The sequence below is a fragment of the Stegodyphus dumicola genome, chromosome 1, assembly GCF_044657685.1.
Source record: "Stegodyphus dumicola isolate Sdum_Otavi_A_Nest chromosome 1, ASM4465768v1".
Classification (NCBI taxonomy): Eukaryota; Metazoa; Arthropoda; class Arachnida; order Araneae; family Eresidae; genus Stegodyphus; species Stegodyphus dumicola.
The window spans coordinates 279,664,451-279,685,538 of NC_140768.1; the positions used below are offsets into that span (position 1 = coordinate 279,664,451).

Genomic DNA, 21,088 nt, shown 5'->3' on the forward strand with positions numbered 1-21,088 from the left:
ATTATTAGAAAAATTGCTGTAACATTCTTGTAATCAATTTGTGAAACTATGTTATTTCCAAATGAGGTCCATGTTTCAGGATTACTTTTTCATTTTCGTTATCGCAGAGGCATTTATATGAGCTAATAGAAGCTTTCTGACACTGTTAGACGGCGGTTAAAGCCTAATTCTCTCTAACCCCTACTGAAACTCGCCTTTTAAATACTTTCTACAAATTAGAAATTTGCATTCCTTCTTGTGCGCTACAATATTTACCTATTCTGGCACTGACAATTAGGGGTATGATGGCTTATAGAAAAGTCTGAACTTTAAATTGTTAGGTAAAATAAATATATATAAATCCCTACATATTAATTCTGAATACATACATTAAAGTGGATTAATTTTTATTACAAATAATTTAAAGTGCTTAAGTTTGTTAGTTTAAATGTTGCAATATATGTTGAGAAAAATGGCATTATATTATTGACAAATTTGGCACATATAAGTAAAGTGTCAAACCTTTCCCCATCAAATAATATTTTTTTCAGTGTAACGAGATGAAGTTTATTTACATTTGAATATGATTTCAAAGTAAATGATGATTTGAATTCTCTTGTCCTGCAGAATAATTTATGCTGTTATAAAGCACTATATATAATATTTGATTACCATTCAATGATTTATTGTTTTCTAATAAATAAGTAGTTTTTTAACTTGATAAACTGTTTTGTATAAAGTTTAGTAATCTTCTTATAATAAGTTATAACCAAACTTTAGACAGACTGGCAGTGAATCATAATTAAGTCTCAAATAACAACTGAGCCTTGACTAGAGTTTAAAATACCCATTATTTTAAAGAAAAAAGGCACACCTGGTGCTTACAAGCTCAGCCAGCACTTATGGTGAGATAACTTAAAGTAACATTAAGTTCAAATGTAAAATTTAAATAATCTAATAGCTAAAGGCTACATAGAGCAGTTTAACATGAAGTTAGCTTACAAATCTAACCAACATGGAGACTCAGTATCAGCAATTATAATGCATGGCCAAAGATTACAAATCTTACCTGAGCTAGCAACCTAGTAATGTGGCCTAGAGAGGCAGAACAATCGTCTTACAATCTAAAAGCTTCAGTTTAAATACATGCAGACTGATTTGCATTCTGGTGTGCAAATGGTAATAAGAAGTGACAGTAAAGTTCTAAATCATAAAATAACAGATTAATTAACATAAAGAAATTTTACATCTCTATATAAGCAATTAATTCATAATTTAAAAAATTTTATCAACATTTTTAAATTATGAGAACTTGGATATGTTTATTATAAAAATTAATTTATTTGTTTATTTATAAAAAAATTTTCATGAAATCTTTTGAAGTGGTTTAAAGTTTTGACTAATTCTCATTTCAGATTATCCCCGTTGTAAAATGGGCACTGGTATTCAAAATTAAAGCATATTTCCCTTGTATAGCTGTTTAGGAATACCAGATTTCTTGTTTAAAGATGCTGTAGGCACAGATTTTTGGTTCATGGATAGCAGTGCTCACACTCATCAAGCTGCTGTAATGTCTGAATATCTTCAGACTGAAAGTGTTGTTTTGTTAAATTAGTCGACATATTTGTCTGATTTCACTCCTATTAAACATGTCTGAAATTCTTCAGATTGGCAAACTGTAATGCCTGGCCCCTCCTTATATCTGCAGAAACTCAAATCTGCCATCTTTAGAGAAATGCCACATTGCATAACTTGCAGTTTAATTTTTAGTGTGAAAATATAGGTACTTACGTATTGGCTTATATTAAATCATGAAAGTTGTCAGAGAACCCACCAAAGTTGCACCAGTCATTCCTTTGGAATTCTGAAATAATTTATTCCTTTTTATCTAATAAACATCGAGTATTCAACCTGCCTTGTTTCTGCACTTTGGAAAAAAAGCTTTTATCGATTTCTAGCCCTCTCATTTTACCAGAAGCTCTGTTTAGAACACTAAGAGTGTAAGCTTCCCATAGATTGCAGTCTATTAAACTTTTGTCAGCTATATACAGCTGACCATATCATATCCATTTATGCATACTTTTATTGATGGTAGGAAATTTGAAAAAAAGTCCACTGTTTGCTGTTCTGCAGAAGACAAGTCCCAGATTTTAATAACTTTTACAAAATGTATGGAAAAAATGCAGCAGTAACAGCTGCTTTATATACTTGTTCATAAAAACAAAATGTGGCTTATCAACAATTTATAAGGATTACATCAAATGAAAGCACAGATGTTTTGGGTGTGTTACATCACGCTTATCCATAATTGCCTGATATCACACTGCTTAATGACAGTTTTATGAATGGTATGATAATGCATAAATACTGTAACATCATCCTTATCCATAATTGCCGCTATATCACACTGCCCGGCAACAGTTTCGTGGTTGACAGGATGTTACATAAACACCAAAAGATGTTACAAAGTGCACATTTCATTTTCTCTTGAAGAGAGCATATACATTGTATTAAATAATTGTACTTTCAATAACAGAGATGCTTTCATTTTTTGATAAATTTTATTTATTTTGCCATATTAAGAGCTATTCAACTTGCAAACAAGGCCATATATTTCTATAAATATTCGTGTAAAATTTTTGTGTATTCTGTTGTCCTGCAGCAAAAGTAGTTTGATTTTAATAATTATCCTTTGATGTTGAACATGGTGTTGTAAACATTTAGTTGAATTTAAGGTGGCAAAAAGTAGTTTAAACTTTTAACTAATTTTTTTTTTCTGCCTGTATTACATTAGAAATAATCAAATAGCTGTGCTGAGAAAAGACAAAAAAAGCAATCTAACAAAAGTTGCTGAAGTCAAAATGAATATTGCTGAAGTTGCAAAATACATATGCTGAATGTTATTTTGTTAATTGCAATATTCAGCATATGTTGGATATTGCTGAATATTGCAAAAGTTGCTGAAGCCAAAGAAAATATTTCACCTTTGGGGCAAATGTCCCCAAAATGAAATTTTGTCTAATGCAACACCCCATTAATATCTGAAAGCAGTTAGCTTCAGAATATTAAAAAAATAACTTAGATTCTATTCCTATCTGAAGTCTAAACATATGGTATGCTAATTAGAAGTTAGTTTAACTTTGGAAGTCTTCCATGAAGGTATTCCTCTTGATATAAGTAACACTTGCATGATATGTCATGAATGTGTGTATAACTTCTCTAGCATGATTGATTGAAAGTCTCTTCTCACTATAGAAGTTCTAAAAGAAATATTCAAAACCTTTTATTTCTTGCCATCTATTTAATTTTAAGTAAAATTTTATGCTAATTATTAGTATAAATAATGAAATCATACAGTATTAGTTAAATAAAGACTTTGTATTAATGTAATATATGAAATTAAGTACTTTTGAACTGCTTGGAATCTGCATTCAAATCCAATTGATTTTAATTCTAAAATATCCGTATGTGCCTTTCTTGTAATAGTAATTAAAATGCTTTTTTTTTTTCATTTAACTGTGCAGTGATATTTATTTTAAAACAAAGATAAAACATTTGAGTTGCAGACTACCTCTCTTGCAGTACTGTATGCTTTTAGCTCACTCCTGATTCTGAATAAATGGCTTATGCTATTACCCAGCAGATCTAATTTCATAAAAAGTTAGTTGGAAAGTTTTTTTCACTTTTTACCAAAATTTTTGGTAAAACTTTTTTATTTCAAAAAACTCGTGTCATTGAAAGTAGAAAGAGAAAATATGCTAAAGTAAAATTTTAAGCCAATTATTAGTATAAATAATGAAATCATACAGTATTAGTTAAATAAATGACTTCGTATTAATGTAATATATGAAATTAAATACTTTTGAATTGCTTGGAATCTGCTTTCAAATCCAATTGATTTTAACTCTAAAATATCCGTATGTGCCTTTCTTGTGATAGTAATTAAAATGCTTATTTTTTCTTTTAACTATGCAGTGTTATTTATTTCTTTTATGATGTGAAACTCAGCCATTTTACTTTTCCTTCTTATAAATAAATTCTTAATAATTTTCTGTTCATGATAACTAACTAACAAAACTAATGCAGCTTCTTCTTCCTCATTGCAAGGCTCTCTTAGTTCTTCTCCTTTTAAGGATAACAGTTATTATTGGAGGACTCGTAAAGGTTTGTTGAAACAGGCATTAGAAATTATTACTCATAAACTTGTAAATATTTCTGTTATAAGCTGTATTCAGCAAGCCCTTTTACTTTTTTTTCTTACTTATGTTGTATTCTGACTGATAGATAATGTATTGGATTAAAATTTTTGCATAACTCATTGGATCTAATGTGTTCAAATTAATTTATTCTAAAATTAAATTTTTCAATTTTTTTTTTTTTTTTTTTTTTTTTTTTTTTTTTAAATGTTAGAAATGCTTAAGATAAAAAAGATTCTGAAGCTTAGACAACAGTCTACTGAATATATTTTGATACCTGTAAGTCATGCATTACTGCTGGCTACATGCAATGGGATTTTGTGAAAAAATTTACATTATAAGTATTGATTTTATTAAAAAAATTTTGAAAAAGACAATACTTTATTTAAAGGCTTTCGTAAGTTAAACCAAGTGAGGCACTTATTTCATGCATAAAATCGGAGAAGATGCAAAACATTATAAATAAAATACTAACTTGGAAGTGATAAAATGTACGTAGATAATGCAGTCTATTTCAAGTACTGGAATTTGTTAACATGATTCTCATTATAATTGTTAGCAGTGATAAAAATATGTGAGTCATACAGGTGTTTATCCTGATTATCAACAGCTGAAATAAGTAATTCTGTCTGTTTGAAAGAGAAGCATAGTACAATTTAAAACTAGGCAAAAGGGCAAATATTTATGAATACTGAACAAGCTGAATATTATTTTATCTAAAGGCCTAAAAATGCCAGTCTAATACAGCATAAAGTCTGAAATCCAGACATCCAGTAGCTGGAATAATCTAATATTCAGACCTCTAAACCACCAATCCAATAAGTAAATAAGTATATGAATAAAATTTAAATAACAGGAAAAAATTCCCCTCCTTGCTCACAAAGTCCAGGAACAGAGGATATACCGTATTTGACGGCATATAAGACGCACTTTTTTTCCTAAATTTGGTCTCAAAAAAGTTACCTGCATCTTATATGTGAAAGAGTCTTATACGTGAAGGTAATTGCATTCAATAATTGTTTACTTGGTTTTTACGAAATGTAAGAACTAAAAGAAACCACGCTATTGAAACTTTTTTTCCTTGTGTATGGCCGTCTAAATAAGGGTGCGTCTTATATGCCGTCAAATACGGTAATACTCAACAGAAGGAAGCAGGTGAGCTGTAATTCCGATTTTCCTCCTTGCTAACTGAGATTCCCAGAATGTCACTTTCAAACTTGTGCTGTCCTAGGGAATCATGCTGTGGCCAATGACAGTGAATTAATCAGCATATTGATGGTGGCCAGAATTCCACTTTTGAGCCTTGAGTGATTGTGACGGGGTTGGCATTTTTTCTAGAATGTTACCATGTCTAGTCATTTCACTAAATTTAAACTGATGATCTGAAAATTTCTGAAGTCTGGAATCAACTAATTTCTGATCTTGGATTTTGTACCGTATAGTAAATTATTGAATAAATCTTTTATCTGTCTCCTAGTAAACCAGTACATCTAACTAGTAAACCATCACATCTGCTAGTAAACCGTCACATATTTTTAATGTTTTGCTTATTTTTTTAAATTTTATTCATTGACTGGATTTGAAAAGGCTTTCTTAAAGTAATAACAGTATCCTATTCATTGCATTAGCTACAAGTTTATTATTCAGATTATGAAACTAATCATGTATGAATATCAGTTTTCATCCATAATAATAACTAAAAAATTAATTCTCCAGATTCTAGAAATGGTAAGCAAGTAAATTGTTTACTATTTGTTTTCTCTTGCATTTTTTCTACTTGACAATTTTATTTAATCCTCTTTTATGAGACTGTTTTATATCATAATGATTTTATAGTTAGATTAGATTGTTTTTCATTGTAGAATGAAATTTGAAGTTATTTCTTATTTTTCTAATAGCTTGTGAGATTACTTGCATATTTAGGAGAGATTTTTAGTGTAATTGCTTCCTGTCTGTAGAGCTTGGAGCTGAAAATATGAAAATTATTTAATAGATAACTGAAAGTATTAATCAGCAAATTCAAATATCTCACTGTCAATCAAATAAAATATCAATCAGAATACAGAAATAAATTATTATAAATTATAGTTAAAATGCATCATACCAGGTGTAAAGGCCTGTGATGAGTTACTGTACCATCCCAGACTGACTAATACCAGGTGTAAAACAGACCTTCTTGCTGTCTTTTACGCTAATTACAGCCTCAAACACGTGTATTTTGAAGCAAAATAGCTAAATAATTAGCTGAAAAATAATCATTTATGGAATTTCATGTATGCTTGTAGATTACAAGCCTACTATACCAATCTGTGGGGCTGGCTTTTGGTAGAAGTGATATTGTAAAAGATGGGAGAAATAAAATATCCTTTTTTTACCCAGTTGATTGATTCTTGAAACTAGTTGATAAAAATTAGCTAGCTAAAAATACATTTATATGCAATTGTTTAATAATGAGACAACTTTTAAGCAAATAAAGTGCTTTCGTTGTATTCTGTATTTTTGGTTTGTGTGTATGTTCCATAGTTTTTTATTTGTAGAGTGGTTAATTGATTGCTGTTTATAAAACTTTCGAATCGGGAACGTTATTATGGGTTAACACAAAAAATAAAAGAAACGGTGAATTCTGTACATTGAATAGTTAAATAGTAAAAGCCTAAATATCAGGCGAATAAAGAAATTTAAAACTAGGCGAAAGGGCAAATATTTATGAATACTGAACAAGCTGAATATTATTTTATCTAAAAATGCTAAATATGCCAGTCTAATACAGCATAAAGTCTGAAATCCATACATCCAGTAGCTGGAATGATCTAATATTCAGACCTCTAGACCACCAATCCAATAAGTAAATAAGTATATGAATAAAATTCTGTTCCTTTATTAAATAAGTATATGAATAAAATTCTGTTCTGTTCCTTTAAACATCTGCTAAAATGACTGGTGAAAGTTTGATGGCATTTATGCTAGCTTTCATAGTCAGCAGGACTTAATGATTGGGTAAAATCTTTTGCTTTCATATAGTTCATATGTTCCAGGTGCTCAAGCATATATTGTACATAGTTTTTTCTTCTTCGGTTTTTGATAATAATGGCATTAGAGAGAACAAATATGTTTTTGTAAACACTTTTAGAAGCTATAAATAATTTTGTTTTCATGTTATGCCTCTTTTTTGTGATTTCCTTTTTTAATCATGGTATTTTGACCTGACAGAAGTTTGTTTTCATTTGTGATCAGTGAGTAATGTTATAAAACTATGCCATTTAGCATATCTGTCATATTTAAACATTCCCCCCTCCCTGATTTGAAGTGTCAATTGTACAAGATCAAATGCTTTTTTCTTGAGGGATTAAAAAATTGTGTCTAGTTCATGCATAATGCCTTTTTAATTCAGAGACCATTAAAAATTTATGTGTATATATATTAAAAATTGGTAAAATTGTATATAAAAATAATAAATTAAAAAAAATTTGGTCTTGAAGTCTTGAATGTATTTCGTTTTATGAGAATTTTTTTAAGTAATGTTTGCATGGAGGGCGAGTATTTTTTTTTTTTTTTTTTTTTTTTTTTTTTTTTTAATTATGTGTCAGCTGAATATTTCTGATATACTCTAGTACAAGTGATATTTTTTATTTGTGTGGATCAGTGTAGAAAAGCCAAATAAAAATAAAAACCCACTTGAATAGATCTTGGTTGACATTGTTCTTATTGGCCTCTCTTAAATAAGATATGTTTTTCTTATTTCTGATTATAGTGTTCACGTTTTTAAAATTTGTGTTGTCAATGAAAAGTTCAAAAGATGTCATTCTGTTTTAGTTATTACTTTATTGTAATAAGTAACTTGAGAAAGTTATTCTTCTTATGTTTAGAAAATTTGTAGCTACTTGTTGTTCTATAATAGGAATGATCCTATTTTGATGATTTCTTGATGATTTGCTCTTATTCCTGAGCATATCTAAAACCTCAGTTTTAAAATAATGCTTAAGTTTTATTCAGAAAACAATTGTGTAACTACAGATTTAAACAAATGTTGGTAAAAGAAAATACTGTTTTATAAAATCGCTACAATAATACTACTATCAAATAATTTATAACTATTTTAAATCTATCTCACCTGCATAGTTGAATGAAATATTTTGTTTGGAGGAAAGGGGGAGAAAAAATGAAAAACAGCTGCCTTTTTTTTATATATATTTCATATTTTCATTGATATGGTATATTATAATTTAAAAAGTGTATATTATCTAAATCTTTTTAACATTTAATACTTGTTTATTAAGTGAATGATTAAGCTTTATATTATCAAAATCTGGAATAAAAATTAATTTTTTTCTCTTTCATTTTTAATGTAGCTCATCCATTGGATTATTATGGTGAGAGTTTTTCTTTTATTGTTTGTTTGTTGATTAAATATGTGCATTTTATGTATTTGTCTGCTAGAGGTATATTTAATAACTAAGAATTTAAATTTTTTATATTCTATATTATGACAATTTATCACTGAAATATCTTTATATATGAATATCTATGCATTGTTTTACTTTCATTAAATGATAATAGTTAACAATAAAAAATTTTACTAGTCATTCATTGGGATGAAGGTAAGTTAAATTCTTTTTTTAATTTTATTGTTAATTTGGTGTGTGTAATTTTTTTTTCCCATTATAGCTAGACTTTTAAACCGTTATTGCTTATAGGTTATAGCTGAGCATTTTTGCTTAATTAATTTTTCATGAAAATTTCACATAATTATTGGCTGAATTGAATGTATTTTTGGCTATGAATTTTGAGCTCTATGCAATTTTTGTGTCATTTTTAAAAATTAATGATTAGCCATAATTAGGTATCAATTGAAATGGTTTTATGCAGTTAAATATAAATGTCTTAATGTCTTGAAGGGACACAAACTTTTCTATGAAACTATTTTTTATCACTGTTGAAATTTTGTACATTAATAAGCTAAAGAATTATGTATAGTAGCTTCATAAGTTTTGGATTGCATTAAATGTGCAGTTTTCTTGTACATAAATTTTCCATGAACTGTGTGAGTGAATTTGATATTTCTTCCATTGTAATCTTGAAAATATATATATATTTTTTAAATTTTCATCCAACAACTTTTGTAACTGGCATTACTGCAAAAAGACTATGCTTAAAATATATCTTAAAAAGAAATCAGACATGCCCATTTATAATCTAGGTTTTAAAAATAGTAGTTGTTTATTTTTGAAAAAGAAATTAAATTGCAGATATGTATGTTTTAAATCTTGTTTTATATTTCTATTTAAAGCAACTGTTACAGAATTATTTACACATTTTACTGTTTTCTAATGTGTTTATTTGAAATGTTCTTGTGGAATATCACTGTTTTTAATGAATAAATTGCTTATATAATAATATATGAACATTCAGTTTAATGATATGGTGATGCTGCCTGTGGAAAACTAATAAGTAACAAATAATACCATACAACTAACATTTGAAAAAAAAGTCTTAAATAGGGAATATGAAATAATTTATTTTAGAAAATGTTTCTATGGACTTACAAAACTAATAATTATAAATTACATTTTTTTATATCAATTTATTAGATAATAATATAATTGGAGACATTTATTGCAGATGTTCTTTATGTAGTGACTGTATAAAAATAATGCACGTGCAGTAGAAAAGCTAAATGATGCAAATGCCTTATTTATCATATCTATAATTTAATATTTGCATGTTCTTTCTCTTGTCTTGTTATATTTTATTGTGTTTAGTTGCTTGATTTCTTTTATAAAAATTATTTAATCACATATAGAAGTAACACCTCAAAAATGGTAATATATATTATTTTTTAAGGGATTCAAAGAAATTAATTTTGATAACTTTAATTTCTCTCATGGAAACGTGAGTTCGCTCTTTTTTTTTCCCTTCAATATAATAAAAGGTAATATAATAAAGAGTCTTCATGTAAAATATGTCATGTTCAAATATGTTTTCTAACTGGAATCTTTAGTAAAGTTTATTGATTGCTATGGTTCTCTTCGCTCTGGCACCTTTCAGTATAAGCTGCTTGTTTAATTTTCTTGCAGAATATTAGATCTTCTTTTATTTCAAAAATGTTCAGTTAAACAAGCATTGTATTTATTTATTACTCAACGTAGTTATTAATGTGCCAGTTACTTGCTTTTCGTTTGGAGAAGGGGTATAAATGTCAAGAGGAAAAGGCAGTCTGTCCTCCTTTTGACTAATTTTCTGTTTGGGATTTATTTCTCCATTATTTAATCACTATTTTGTTATGATTTTTGTTTCCTTATCTCATCCATCTACTGTACTTTCCCCTAAATTTAAACTCGAAACAGTGAGAGAAATTTTTTTATAGTAGCAGGAATAAAGTTCTTAGTACTGCAGCGTCTGAGCAAAGGACCAATATCTATAATAAAAATAAACAAGGAAAATATAAATTTATCAAAATTTAACCTTTATATTGTATTTTGCAAAGTTCTTTTCAAGCGATAAGTTAACTAGAAATAAAAAGTTGAAATCAGTTACATGGTATCAACAAACATTTGTATATAACCAATACTTTATCTAAACACAACTTGTAAATTTAGCACTTGATATGCTATGGGATGCTTATTGTTTCTATGAAATATAAATTGAAAAATTGTCTTTTTCTTTTTGGTATTTCATTTAATAAATGATTTATTGTCATGCCACATGGCATGCAATTTATGTCAGTGAATCTGTATATGATAGAATCAAAAATAGGGGTAGATTTATTTCATTGAAAAAGTTAAAAATATCCTGATTTTTTATTAGTTAAAAATTTTTATTACAAAAACTTTCCCAATCTCTAAAAAATTATTATTTTATTAAAATAAGCGATTCTGTCATCAATGACTACCTTTTCATGGTTGATGAGATTGGTTCTAATTTGAATTACATTTTCTGTTAGATCTTAATTTTCTTCAAGTACTTAGAGGAATATTTCTTGTATTTAAATATTATCCTTCAATAAATACAACTTTGACGGACATGTTAAATTTTTCTGTTATTTTTATTTTTTGAAAACTATACTTTAAAACAAAGTCTTAAAATTTTTAATTTAATTAATTGATTTTATATTTGAAAATTTAATATTTTATATATTTATCAGTTACTATGCAGAAATAAATAGGGAATTCATAGTTTTATGGACTTTTTTGTTTTGTCTCTTCAATTCTGTTAATATTTTTTTTTTTTTTTTAATATAAATGCTGGTAAATGACCTGTATGATTTTGTGATTATGTTAATGTAGTTTTATTTTAAATAAAAACTACTAACAATTTGCCTTTACTAACCGTAATAGAATGAAAATGCAAAATGGTGAATTTAGTGCCTGTAAAAGAAAAGGAAAAAAATTGTTTGTAACACTTTGTAAATGAAAAGGAAAAAGTTGAGAAAAAAGATCTATTTTATTAATCTGTGTTTAGCATGGCTGATAATGCTGCTTTTGAAGGTTAAGTCTTAACCATAATTTTGAGAAAATAAAGATCCCATATTTAATTTGCTTACTTTTTGCTTCATTTATGCCTCTTCTGCATTCATTTTTTTTCTATCCTGAAATGTTGTAGACAAAATTTTAAGTTCTAAATTTTGGAACTTATCAGTGGGATTTCAAGCAGTATGAAATTTTCAGTTTCTATATAGTTCATTCCTATAGGGATTCAGTTTTACTGGAGTTTGTCTTATATAAAGTCAGCTTAAGTTAATGTGTAAAATATATCAAAACCATTTTTTTTAATACATGCTATAGTATACTTTTTCCTCAAACGGATAGATAAGCTTTACATAAGTTTATCTCTGAGATAACCTTACTTATTATACTGCTGCAATGTATTTCATTCCTTAATCTATACAATTAAAATTGCACATCCTATTAAATTTCTTTATTTACCTTTTCTTTTCACTTTCAATCAAATCTTTGTAGTAAGACTGAAATACTGCAGTTTCAAATTTATGATTTCAGTCTTTAAACTGGAAGGTATTAAGGTAATTTAGACCTTAATTTTTGTTACTGCAAATACTTTAAATAAATTATGGTTGTGTAATTATGGTTTATGAAAATATATTTCTTTTAAACTTATAAAAGAGTGCTAGCATAATTTAAAAATTCAGTTTTTAGACATTACGGTGATTACTTGCAAATGGTATAAATTTTATTTTCTTAGTTTACTATTGGTGTCTTCTGTTTATAATTCTTTTTCTGTTATTCTTTTATGAAAATTCTTAAACATATCATCATAATATTTTTATACATTTTCAATTAGAAATTCTTTTAGTTTTGATTTTATAATTGTAGTTTTAGTTAAGTATTATAATAATGTAATGATGAGCACACAAGAATCTAGAATGTATGCTAATACTGTAGCATAAGTATTTTCCTGGAATATATATTTTCAAACATTATTCTGAGTTCTTATTCACAACTGATATGGCTATTTTATAATTCTGTTGGCTCATTTCAAATTCACAGAATTCACTTACTATAAACTGAATTTTTTCAAAAAGAAAAGGAAAATACACTTTTCAAGTTTTATTTCCAAATGTGATCATTGTCTTTTATGTGTTTTGGCTTAAAATAAAATGATTTACAGTTTTTATTAGTAAAAATATATTTCTTACATTTTCCAAAATTTTAATTGATGCAATCAGTACTATTTCAATTAGCTCTTAAATGGGCTTTTCTTGTAAGCACATATTTTTTGGAAATTTTAATCTAAAGCTGGTTGTATTTAAAAAAATGTGTTGTGTTTTATAAAATATTATAAACTGTTAAATTTAATTTTGTATACGTTGATTTGTGGAGAAATCTATAACTTTCCTATTCTTATTCCAATTCCGCTGGAAACGTTATTTTATCACGACTCTAGAATGGGATGATGAATTTCAAGGTAGGTCTTCTCCGAGACAATATCAGTACAAATGCTAGTGACATACTGACTTGCTTTGCTTTATCAGTGACCATATTCTTGTAGTTTTATGTATGCATGAATTTTAACAAAATTTAATTGTACTGAACCCTGACATAAAATTGTGCTATATATTAAAAAAATTGTAGATATACAACCCTAAAAATTTTCAATCTTTTTAACCAATTAATATGTCTTTGCCTTAACATGTTAATAATATTTGCTATTAATATTTACCAGGGATACATATATGCTGTGTTTATTCATTTATTTCTAAATTTATGTATTTATCTTTAAATTGTGTTACATGTTTTATGCTTTATATATATGTTTGTATGTGTGTTTCTTTAAATTTTAAGAGTAAATTTGTTATTGTGTATGATATTTTGCATGAGCTGTTTGTGCAGATTTTGTTTTCATCAAAACACTTATTTTCTTTTATCCATAATAGCTTTGCTTGTGCATTAAAGCTTAATGCTTATTTTATTAATGCTTATTAACATTTAATGGCTTTGTTTTGTAACTGTTTATGCTGGATTACTTTGTATATGTATTTTTGTAGATTTGAAGTCTCATGACTTCCGAGAGAATTTTTTTCTCCCTAAAAGTTGTAAAATTTAACTATCCATGGTTTGGAAAACATGCAGGGTGATCATAAAAAATTTTCTCCATATTCCCTTAGCGGCTTATCTGCTCAGCCAGTCAAAATGAAATTTCAGATTTTGTTATTTGAAAGTAAGTGCTCGAGATTGTGATGTTTTAAAACACTAGAGCTTTCACTTTTACAGTTACACTGAAAAAATTTGGAAATTTTCTAATGGCAGAACCCACTTTTTTCCTTCCCAAATTGATCTTTTTTCCTTCCCATTGAAAAACCGTACATTGTGTTGAAATTATATGCGCATGATGAAAACTGCTGATGTAAAACGTTTGCTAAAGGATCCATAATAGCACAAGAGAGGTGGAGGAAAAAACTTTTATTGGAATTACAAGCCTTCAATGTGCCAACCTTCGCAGATAATAATGCATGGCAGTTGGGAGATTGTTGACAACAGTGACAAACGTAACATCACAGGAGGAATACAGGATCAAACAGAAAGGCTAGTTCATTCCTCTGAGCAACTCCTCACCGATGCAAGCCTCATTAATTATTTAGTTTATATAAGCAACACATATGCTGTTGCTTTGACATTCATATAGTGATAGCTATCTATATGTTGCATTTCTTTTTTTTTTTTTCTTCATCAATATCAGTAAAAAATTTTCATTGTCAGTATTTTTCATTTTAATTTCTGTCACAGATGTCTGGATGGGGATCATTTAGATATCTGCATTAAACAGTATCTTTTAAATATTAAAATGTATTCTCTCCTAGACACTTAGCAATAGATAGTTTAATTATTTTCATCATCAGCATGTTTTACTAAACCAGCACACTCAAAACAGTTTTAAGAGGTTAAATGTAGAACAGATTGCCAAGATATTTTTATCTTCTACCACATTGCCTGAAGAAGATAATGAATTATTTTCTATAATCATATTTCAAGATGGTGATCACTTCATGATCCACAAGCTGTGTTTAGATATTAAATTCAGGATTAGGAAAGCAATCAGTTATAAATTTCTGATATTTTTACTACTGTGGTCACCAAAACGAGAATTTAATTTTTTTTTGGCTAAACCTCATCATCCCACATTTATAGCTCTTACACAGTTTTGTCATCATTAGTACCATATGGTTAGCTTTTCGAAATTAGGCTGTGATAGTTTTCAGTCCTGGTTGCAAACACATGGTCTTATTTGTAATTTTGATAATTTTCTGTTACACATTTTCCCTTTAAATTTTATAATTTGATTTAGTGTCATGTAAAATAGACCAGCTTCATCTGTACTGATACGAAACATTATCCCAAACATTTTTCTCTATGTCTTGACATCATATGTTGAAAGATTTTCTAATACATTAATAATTTCCTCAAGAAAATGTTCCATATCCTAAACTTGATTGCCCTGTCATTTGAGCATAAAATGCATTATTTCCAAATTGTTTGGCAAATTCATTGGTCTTGCTTTCATATTCTGACAAATAGCAGCAGCTTCTGTGGATTATAAACCACATGGATGTTTCTTCAGCATCTTTATGCTTGACCTTTTATATTTTTCTCTCGGGTATAATTTTTTATGTTTTGTATAAGTAGAATTTAATCCATGTAATACTGACTATGGTTTTAGTAAACTGCATTATTGGGAGTTGTCAGTTTTGCTATATCCATTTTCAATTTTTCTAATTATCTTCACCCTATTTTTTGGGCAGAAAGCTTTTATTTAACAGCTTGCTAATTTTGACACAAGTTTCATGAATATGGATTGAAGTGAGTGAGTTTAAAAAATAAGTAACATTTGGAAAAGTTGGAAAGAGAGTGAATTTTTTCAACAATCTGCCCTACCCATTTTCAATTAAGAAGCCTGCTCATTTCCACTTCCAAGATATATGTATTGTGAAACCTAATCTTCTAAGATGTTGGATCTCTTGGATGTTGCCTTATATGAATTTTGTGCGGAACAGAAAGAAAGGTGGAAAGATACAGTGCTGGAAGTTTTTGTGTGAATTTTTTTGGAACACAAAGAAAGACGGGAATCGATACAGTAATATAAATATTGTTACGAATTTGGTATTTAAAAAGCTAATGACAGTTCAATTATAAATCAAATGGTTTTATTACAGTGCAGCGCGTGACGAATATTAAAAGAAAGCTAAGCCGGAAAATTGAAAATACAAGAGCGCATGCATTAAATAAATAAATATCTCTTTTTGATTTCGAGAAAGTACTGGAAAATTCTAGCGCGTGATTTTAAAATCTTATAAAAGGAGGAAAACATCTCAGTTTGGAGTAGAGTTGCTTAGTTTGTTGTTGTTTAGAAAACTGCCGTTGTTGATTATAGCGAATTCGCGGATTAGCGTTTTTTAGCTGTTTTGAATTACGTTCTATTGTACATTTAAGTAGTTAAAAGATAACTACTGTGAGATATTGTGATACTGCATGATAATTTGAGAAAATTTAAGCATTTCTGTTGTGATAATAATAAATTTTTTTCATTTTTCATCGGACTTGTGCATTCATTTCATAACGAACCCGTACGCACGCAACAATTTTTGGTGTCAGAAGTGGGGTTTGAATGCCAATAACAAGAGGGATGGAAGAACAATTGAGACAGCTCATTACTGCTTTTGCTGCTTTCCAAGAAAAGATGGAAGCTGGCCAAACATCTTTTAAAGAAGAAATGAAATTGGGCCAGGAATCCCTCAAAGGAGAAATGAAATTGGGCCAGGAATCCGTTAAGGAAGAGATGAAATCTCTTAAAAATGAGATGAAAGCAGGTCAGGACGAAATGAAAAGAGAAATTACCTGCGTAATAGAAAATAAATTTGAGGCTATGGAAGGCAGAATAAACGCGGTTGAAACTAAAGTTGGACATATAGAAGAGAGAGTTTCTGCCGTCGAACAACAAATTGATGATAGGGTTTCTGCTGCCGTCGCCAAAGAAGTTGACAGCCTAAAGAAGTGCATAGCGACGGTAGGAAACAATTCTGAAGGTTTCAAATTTTTATCGATGCCTGCTCGTTCCGTTCTGAAACTATCTACATATGATGGGAAGACCTCCTGGCAGGTGTATAGGACACAATTTTCTATCGTTGCGGATGCGAATGGGTGGGATTCCCAAGCTAAGGCCTGTCATCTCGCCGCTTCTCTGAGAGCAGACGCTTGCCGAAAATCAAAGGCTAGATTTCGAAGCTCTATCCGGCGCTTTGGAGCTGCGCTTCGGCGAGAAATGTTTAAAAGACTACAGCAGGCTCCAATTAAAATCTCGTCAACAGAAGCTCACCGAAACGCTTCAGGAGCTCGCCACGGATGTTGAAAGGCTGTCACATCACGCCTTTTCAGAGTGCCCGACAGAAACAAGGGAAATCCTGTCCCTGCAATATTTCATCAATGGCATCCGGGACCCTGAAATACAGAAAGCACTGCGAATGGCGGATGTTAAAGATCTGAAAAGCGCTTTAGTGTATGCCATGAAATTTGAGGCAGCCCAGCAAGCCACCCGTCGAGACCGCCATCCAGTCAGAGCTGCTCAAGTCCAGGAGCCAGGGGATCAAGTCACTGCTCGTCTAGACGATTTAACTAGACAACTGAACGCCTTGAGACAGAATATTCGTGACAAGAAACCGACCGTAAAGTGCTGGAACTGCGGTGCTGAAGGACACATCCGACGAAACTGCAGAACACCCCAGGGCACGAATGCTAAGACCGCTCCTAACAAACAGCAGGGAAACTAATTAGTGGCCATCTCGCGGGGCGGAGGTTGCCAGATCATGAAAAGCCCCAGTTTAAAGCGCTTCAGATTTCTGCAGTGAGAGGCGGCAGTAATGGACTTTTCATAATAGGACATATTAATGGAGTTCCCTGCAATATGACGATAGATACAGGAGCCAACGTTACCATCATCCGAAAAGATTTGGCTCAACAACTGGGAAGCAAACTTATCTGGACGCCGCCCTGCGTTACCCTACAGACTGTGTCCGGTGAGAAGATCAACATTGATGGAAAAGTAAATGCTAACATCACGTTTGGAAGTGCCGCTTACCATCACACGGCATATGTAGCAGAGATCACTGATTCTTGCATACTCGGATTGGACTTTCTAAGGAAATACAATTTTTCCTTGGACTTTAAAAATAACGAATTGCATTCTACATCTGAGGACATAGCGTTATTTGGAGTCAATGATGAAGTTAAATCTGTCCATAAAATCATAGCACAAGACAATATCACAATACCGGCAAGAACAGAAATTTTACTTCCTGGATCCATAGCCGAAAACAGAAATTTCCGCTACGGCATCATAGAATATCCCAATAACTGTAATAGCCCAAAAGGAGTACTAGTAGCCTCAACACTCATCGACCTATCCAGAACGGTTATCCCAGTGAGAGTCGCCAATGTAACTGAGAAGGGGAGAATTATTAAGAAAGGTGAAGTGGTTGCAGCATGTACTCCAGTAACCACCGTTGAAAGAAAGAGTAACATCCAAGAATCCGTGTCTTCAGAGAGAATTACATAGGAGTTATTGCAGAATGCGCAATTAAACGATGAAGAGAAGAATGCTGCCGATCGCGTTATTAAAGATCTTCAAGTTGTTTTTTCCCGCTCGTCTTCTGACGTGGGTCGAACTAGTTTGACACAACATAGAATAGATACTGGCGATCATCCCCCGATCAAGCAACATCCAAGGCGTCTGCCGTTTGCTAAACAGGAAGAGATGCGAACACTGTTAAAAGATATGGAAGAAGGCGATGTCATCGAGCCTTCAACAAGTCCATGGGCATCTCCCATTATTCTCGTCAGAAAGAAAGATGGCTCAACAAGATTTTGCGTTGACTATCGCCGGTTGAATGAGGTTACGAAGAAAGACAGTTACCCTCTTCCTAGAATTGACGACATTCTAGACACCCTTTCTGGAAGCACGTGGTTCTCAACGCTTGATTTAAAGAGTGGGTATTGGCAGGTAGAAATACACCCTCATGACCGAGAAAAGACGGCATTTACTACGGGACAAGGGCTTTGGCAATTCAAGGTGATGCCGTTTGGACTGTGTAATGCGCCGCCAACATTCGAACGCCTCATGGAGACTGTTTTGAAAGGACTTTCCTATGAAGCCTGTCTGATATACCTGGATGATATCATCATCGTCGGAAAGAGTTTTGAAGAGCATCTAGAAAATCTTAGAAAGATGCTTCAGAAACTGAAAGAAGCCAATCTAAAGCTGAGTCCCGCTAAATGCAAATTGTTCCGAAAGGAAGTGACTTACCTGGGACATGTCATCTCTGCAGAAGGTGTGCGCACGGATCCTGAAAAGGTATCAGCGGTTAAATCCTGGAAACATCCCGAAAATGTCCATCAGCTGAGAAGCTTCCTAGGGCTTTGCACCTACTATAGGAGATTCGTGAAGGACTTTTCTTCCATCGCAAGACCCCTTCACAAGCTGACAGAGCAACCAAAAGTTCTTGTGGACAAAAGAATGCGACGATGCATTTAACAACTTAAAGGAGGCTTTAACATCTGCTCCAATCCTGACGTATCCTCAGCACGGCCAACCATTTATTCTCGACACCGACGCTAGCAATGAAAGTGTCGGTGCTGTTTTGTCCCAAGAAATAGACGGCCAAGAACGTGTAGTGGCATACTGGAGCAAGTGCCTGTCTAAACCGGAGAGGAATTATTGTGTCACCAGGAAAGAGTTGCTCGCCATAGTCAAAGCTGTAGAACAGTTCCATCACTATCTATACGGCAGAAAATTCCTGCTCCGCACCGATCATGCATCATTGACCTGGCTTTTAAATTTCAAGAATCCTGAGGGTCAAATAGCCAGGTGGATACAGAGACTCCAAGAATATGACATCACTATCCGTCATCGTAAGGGATCATCACACGGAAACGCCGACGCCCTGTCTAGAAGACCTTGCCAAGAAAACTGTTGATATTGTTCCAGGGTGGAAGCGAAATACGAGCTGCTGACTCCGGTCGCAAGACAAATTACAACATCAACATCGGCTGATCGAGAACCGTGGAGTGATGATGAAGTCAGGAAAGACCAGCTGGAAGACCGCGACATTAAACCCATAATTGATCTAATGGAGTCGTCAAACAGAAAACCTACCTGGCAGGACATTTCTATCTGTAGTCCTACAACCAAACAATATTGGGCACTCTGGGATTCACTTCACATTCGAAACGGCGTCTTATACCGGAAATTCGAATCGGATGATGGGGAGACGTTCCGATGGCAGCTGATACTTCCAAGATCCCGCATTCCTGATGTCCTTAAAGAACTACATAACAGCCCTACTGGAGGTCACTTTGGAATAATGAAGACCTTACAGAGAGTTCGTGAGCGCTTTTACTGGAATAATGCAAAGGATGACATGCAAAAGTGGTGCCGATCTTGCGATGCCTGTGCAGGTCGGAAAGGACCTAAGAGACGCAGCCGAGGCAAGCTGCAACGTTACAACGTAGGGGCGCCTTTTAAACGAATCGCCTTTGACATCCTGGGACCTCTGCCACGAACTGCTGATGGCAACAAATACATACTCGTTGTCGTTGATTACTTCACCAAGTGGCCTGAAGCTTATCCTATTCCTGATCAAGAGGCTGTCACAGTAGCTGAGGTAATGATACAGCACTGGATTTCCAGGTTCGTAGCGCCTCTTCAGTTACATTCCGATCAGGGAAGGAATTTTACCTCGGTAGTAATCAAAGAACTATGCAAACTACTCGGCATTGACAAGACCCAAACGACGCCATTACATCCCCAGTCGGACGGCATGGTAGAGAGGTTCAATCGAACCATCCTTAATAACCTCTCATTAGTGGTTTCCAGAAACCAGCAGGACTAGGACAAGAAATTACCACTCTTTTTACTGGCTTACCGCAGTGCTGTCCACGAGACTACCGGCTATTCTCCATCACAGATGCTCTTCGGTCATGACCTTCGTCTGCCTTGTGATCTATTGTTTGGCCGCCCTCCGGATGCTCGTTCATCGTCTGAGGAATATATTCAAGATCTCCAGGTCCGGTTTGAAGTGATGCACAACTTTGCATGAGAGCGAGTCAACTTGGCGACGGAGAAGATGAAGACCCGCTACGACACAAGAGCTACTGAACATCAGTTCCACGAAGGAGACAAGGTGTGGTTGTAGAATCCGACTCGACGGAAAGGACTTTGTCCGAAATTACAGTCACCTTGGGATGGCCCGTATACAGTCCTAAAAAGGCTGAATGACGTCGTGGTTCGGATTCGTAAGTCTTCGAACTCTAAACCTAAAGTCGTTCATTACGACAGGTTAGCTCATTACTATGGCCATAGTACGTAATGTAAATAATTGTAAATAGTATCAGACCATGGTCCTTTTTGTTTTT

At 32.0% G+C, this 21,088-nt stretch overlaps 1 protein-coding gene across 17 annotated transcripts in view; it reads left to right on the forward strand.

The window, feature by feature from the left end:
• Window positions 1–21,088, forward strand: part of LOC118193998 (cytoplasmic dynein 1 intermediate chain 2-like) — a 111,000-nt gene that overhangs the window by 36,398 nt on the left and 53,514 nt on the right. For 3 of the 17 annotated variants that reach the window (XM_085807580.1, XM_085807583.1, XM_085807607.1), the window contains 3 exons: window positions 8,525–8,545; window positions 8,756–8,773; window positions 13,074–13,094. In XM_085807580.1, the coding sequence (XP_085663706.1) occupies window positions 8,525–8,545; window positions 8,756–8,773; window positions 13,074–13,094 (60 nt within the window). Of the gene's footprint in view, window positions 1–4,065; window positions 4,144–8,524; window positions 8,546–8,755; window positions 8,774–13,073; window positions 13,095–21,088 lie in introns of all 17 variants that reach the window. The other 14 variants (XM_085807601.1, XM_085807612.1, XM_085807616.1 and 11 more) reach the window with 9 other exon arrangements.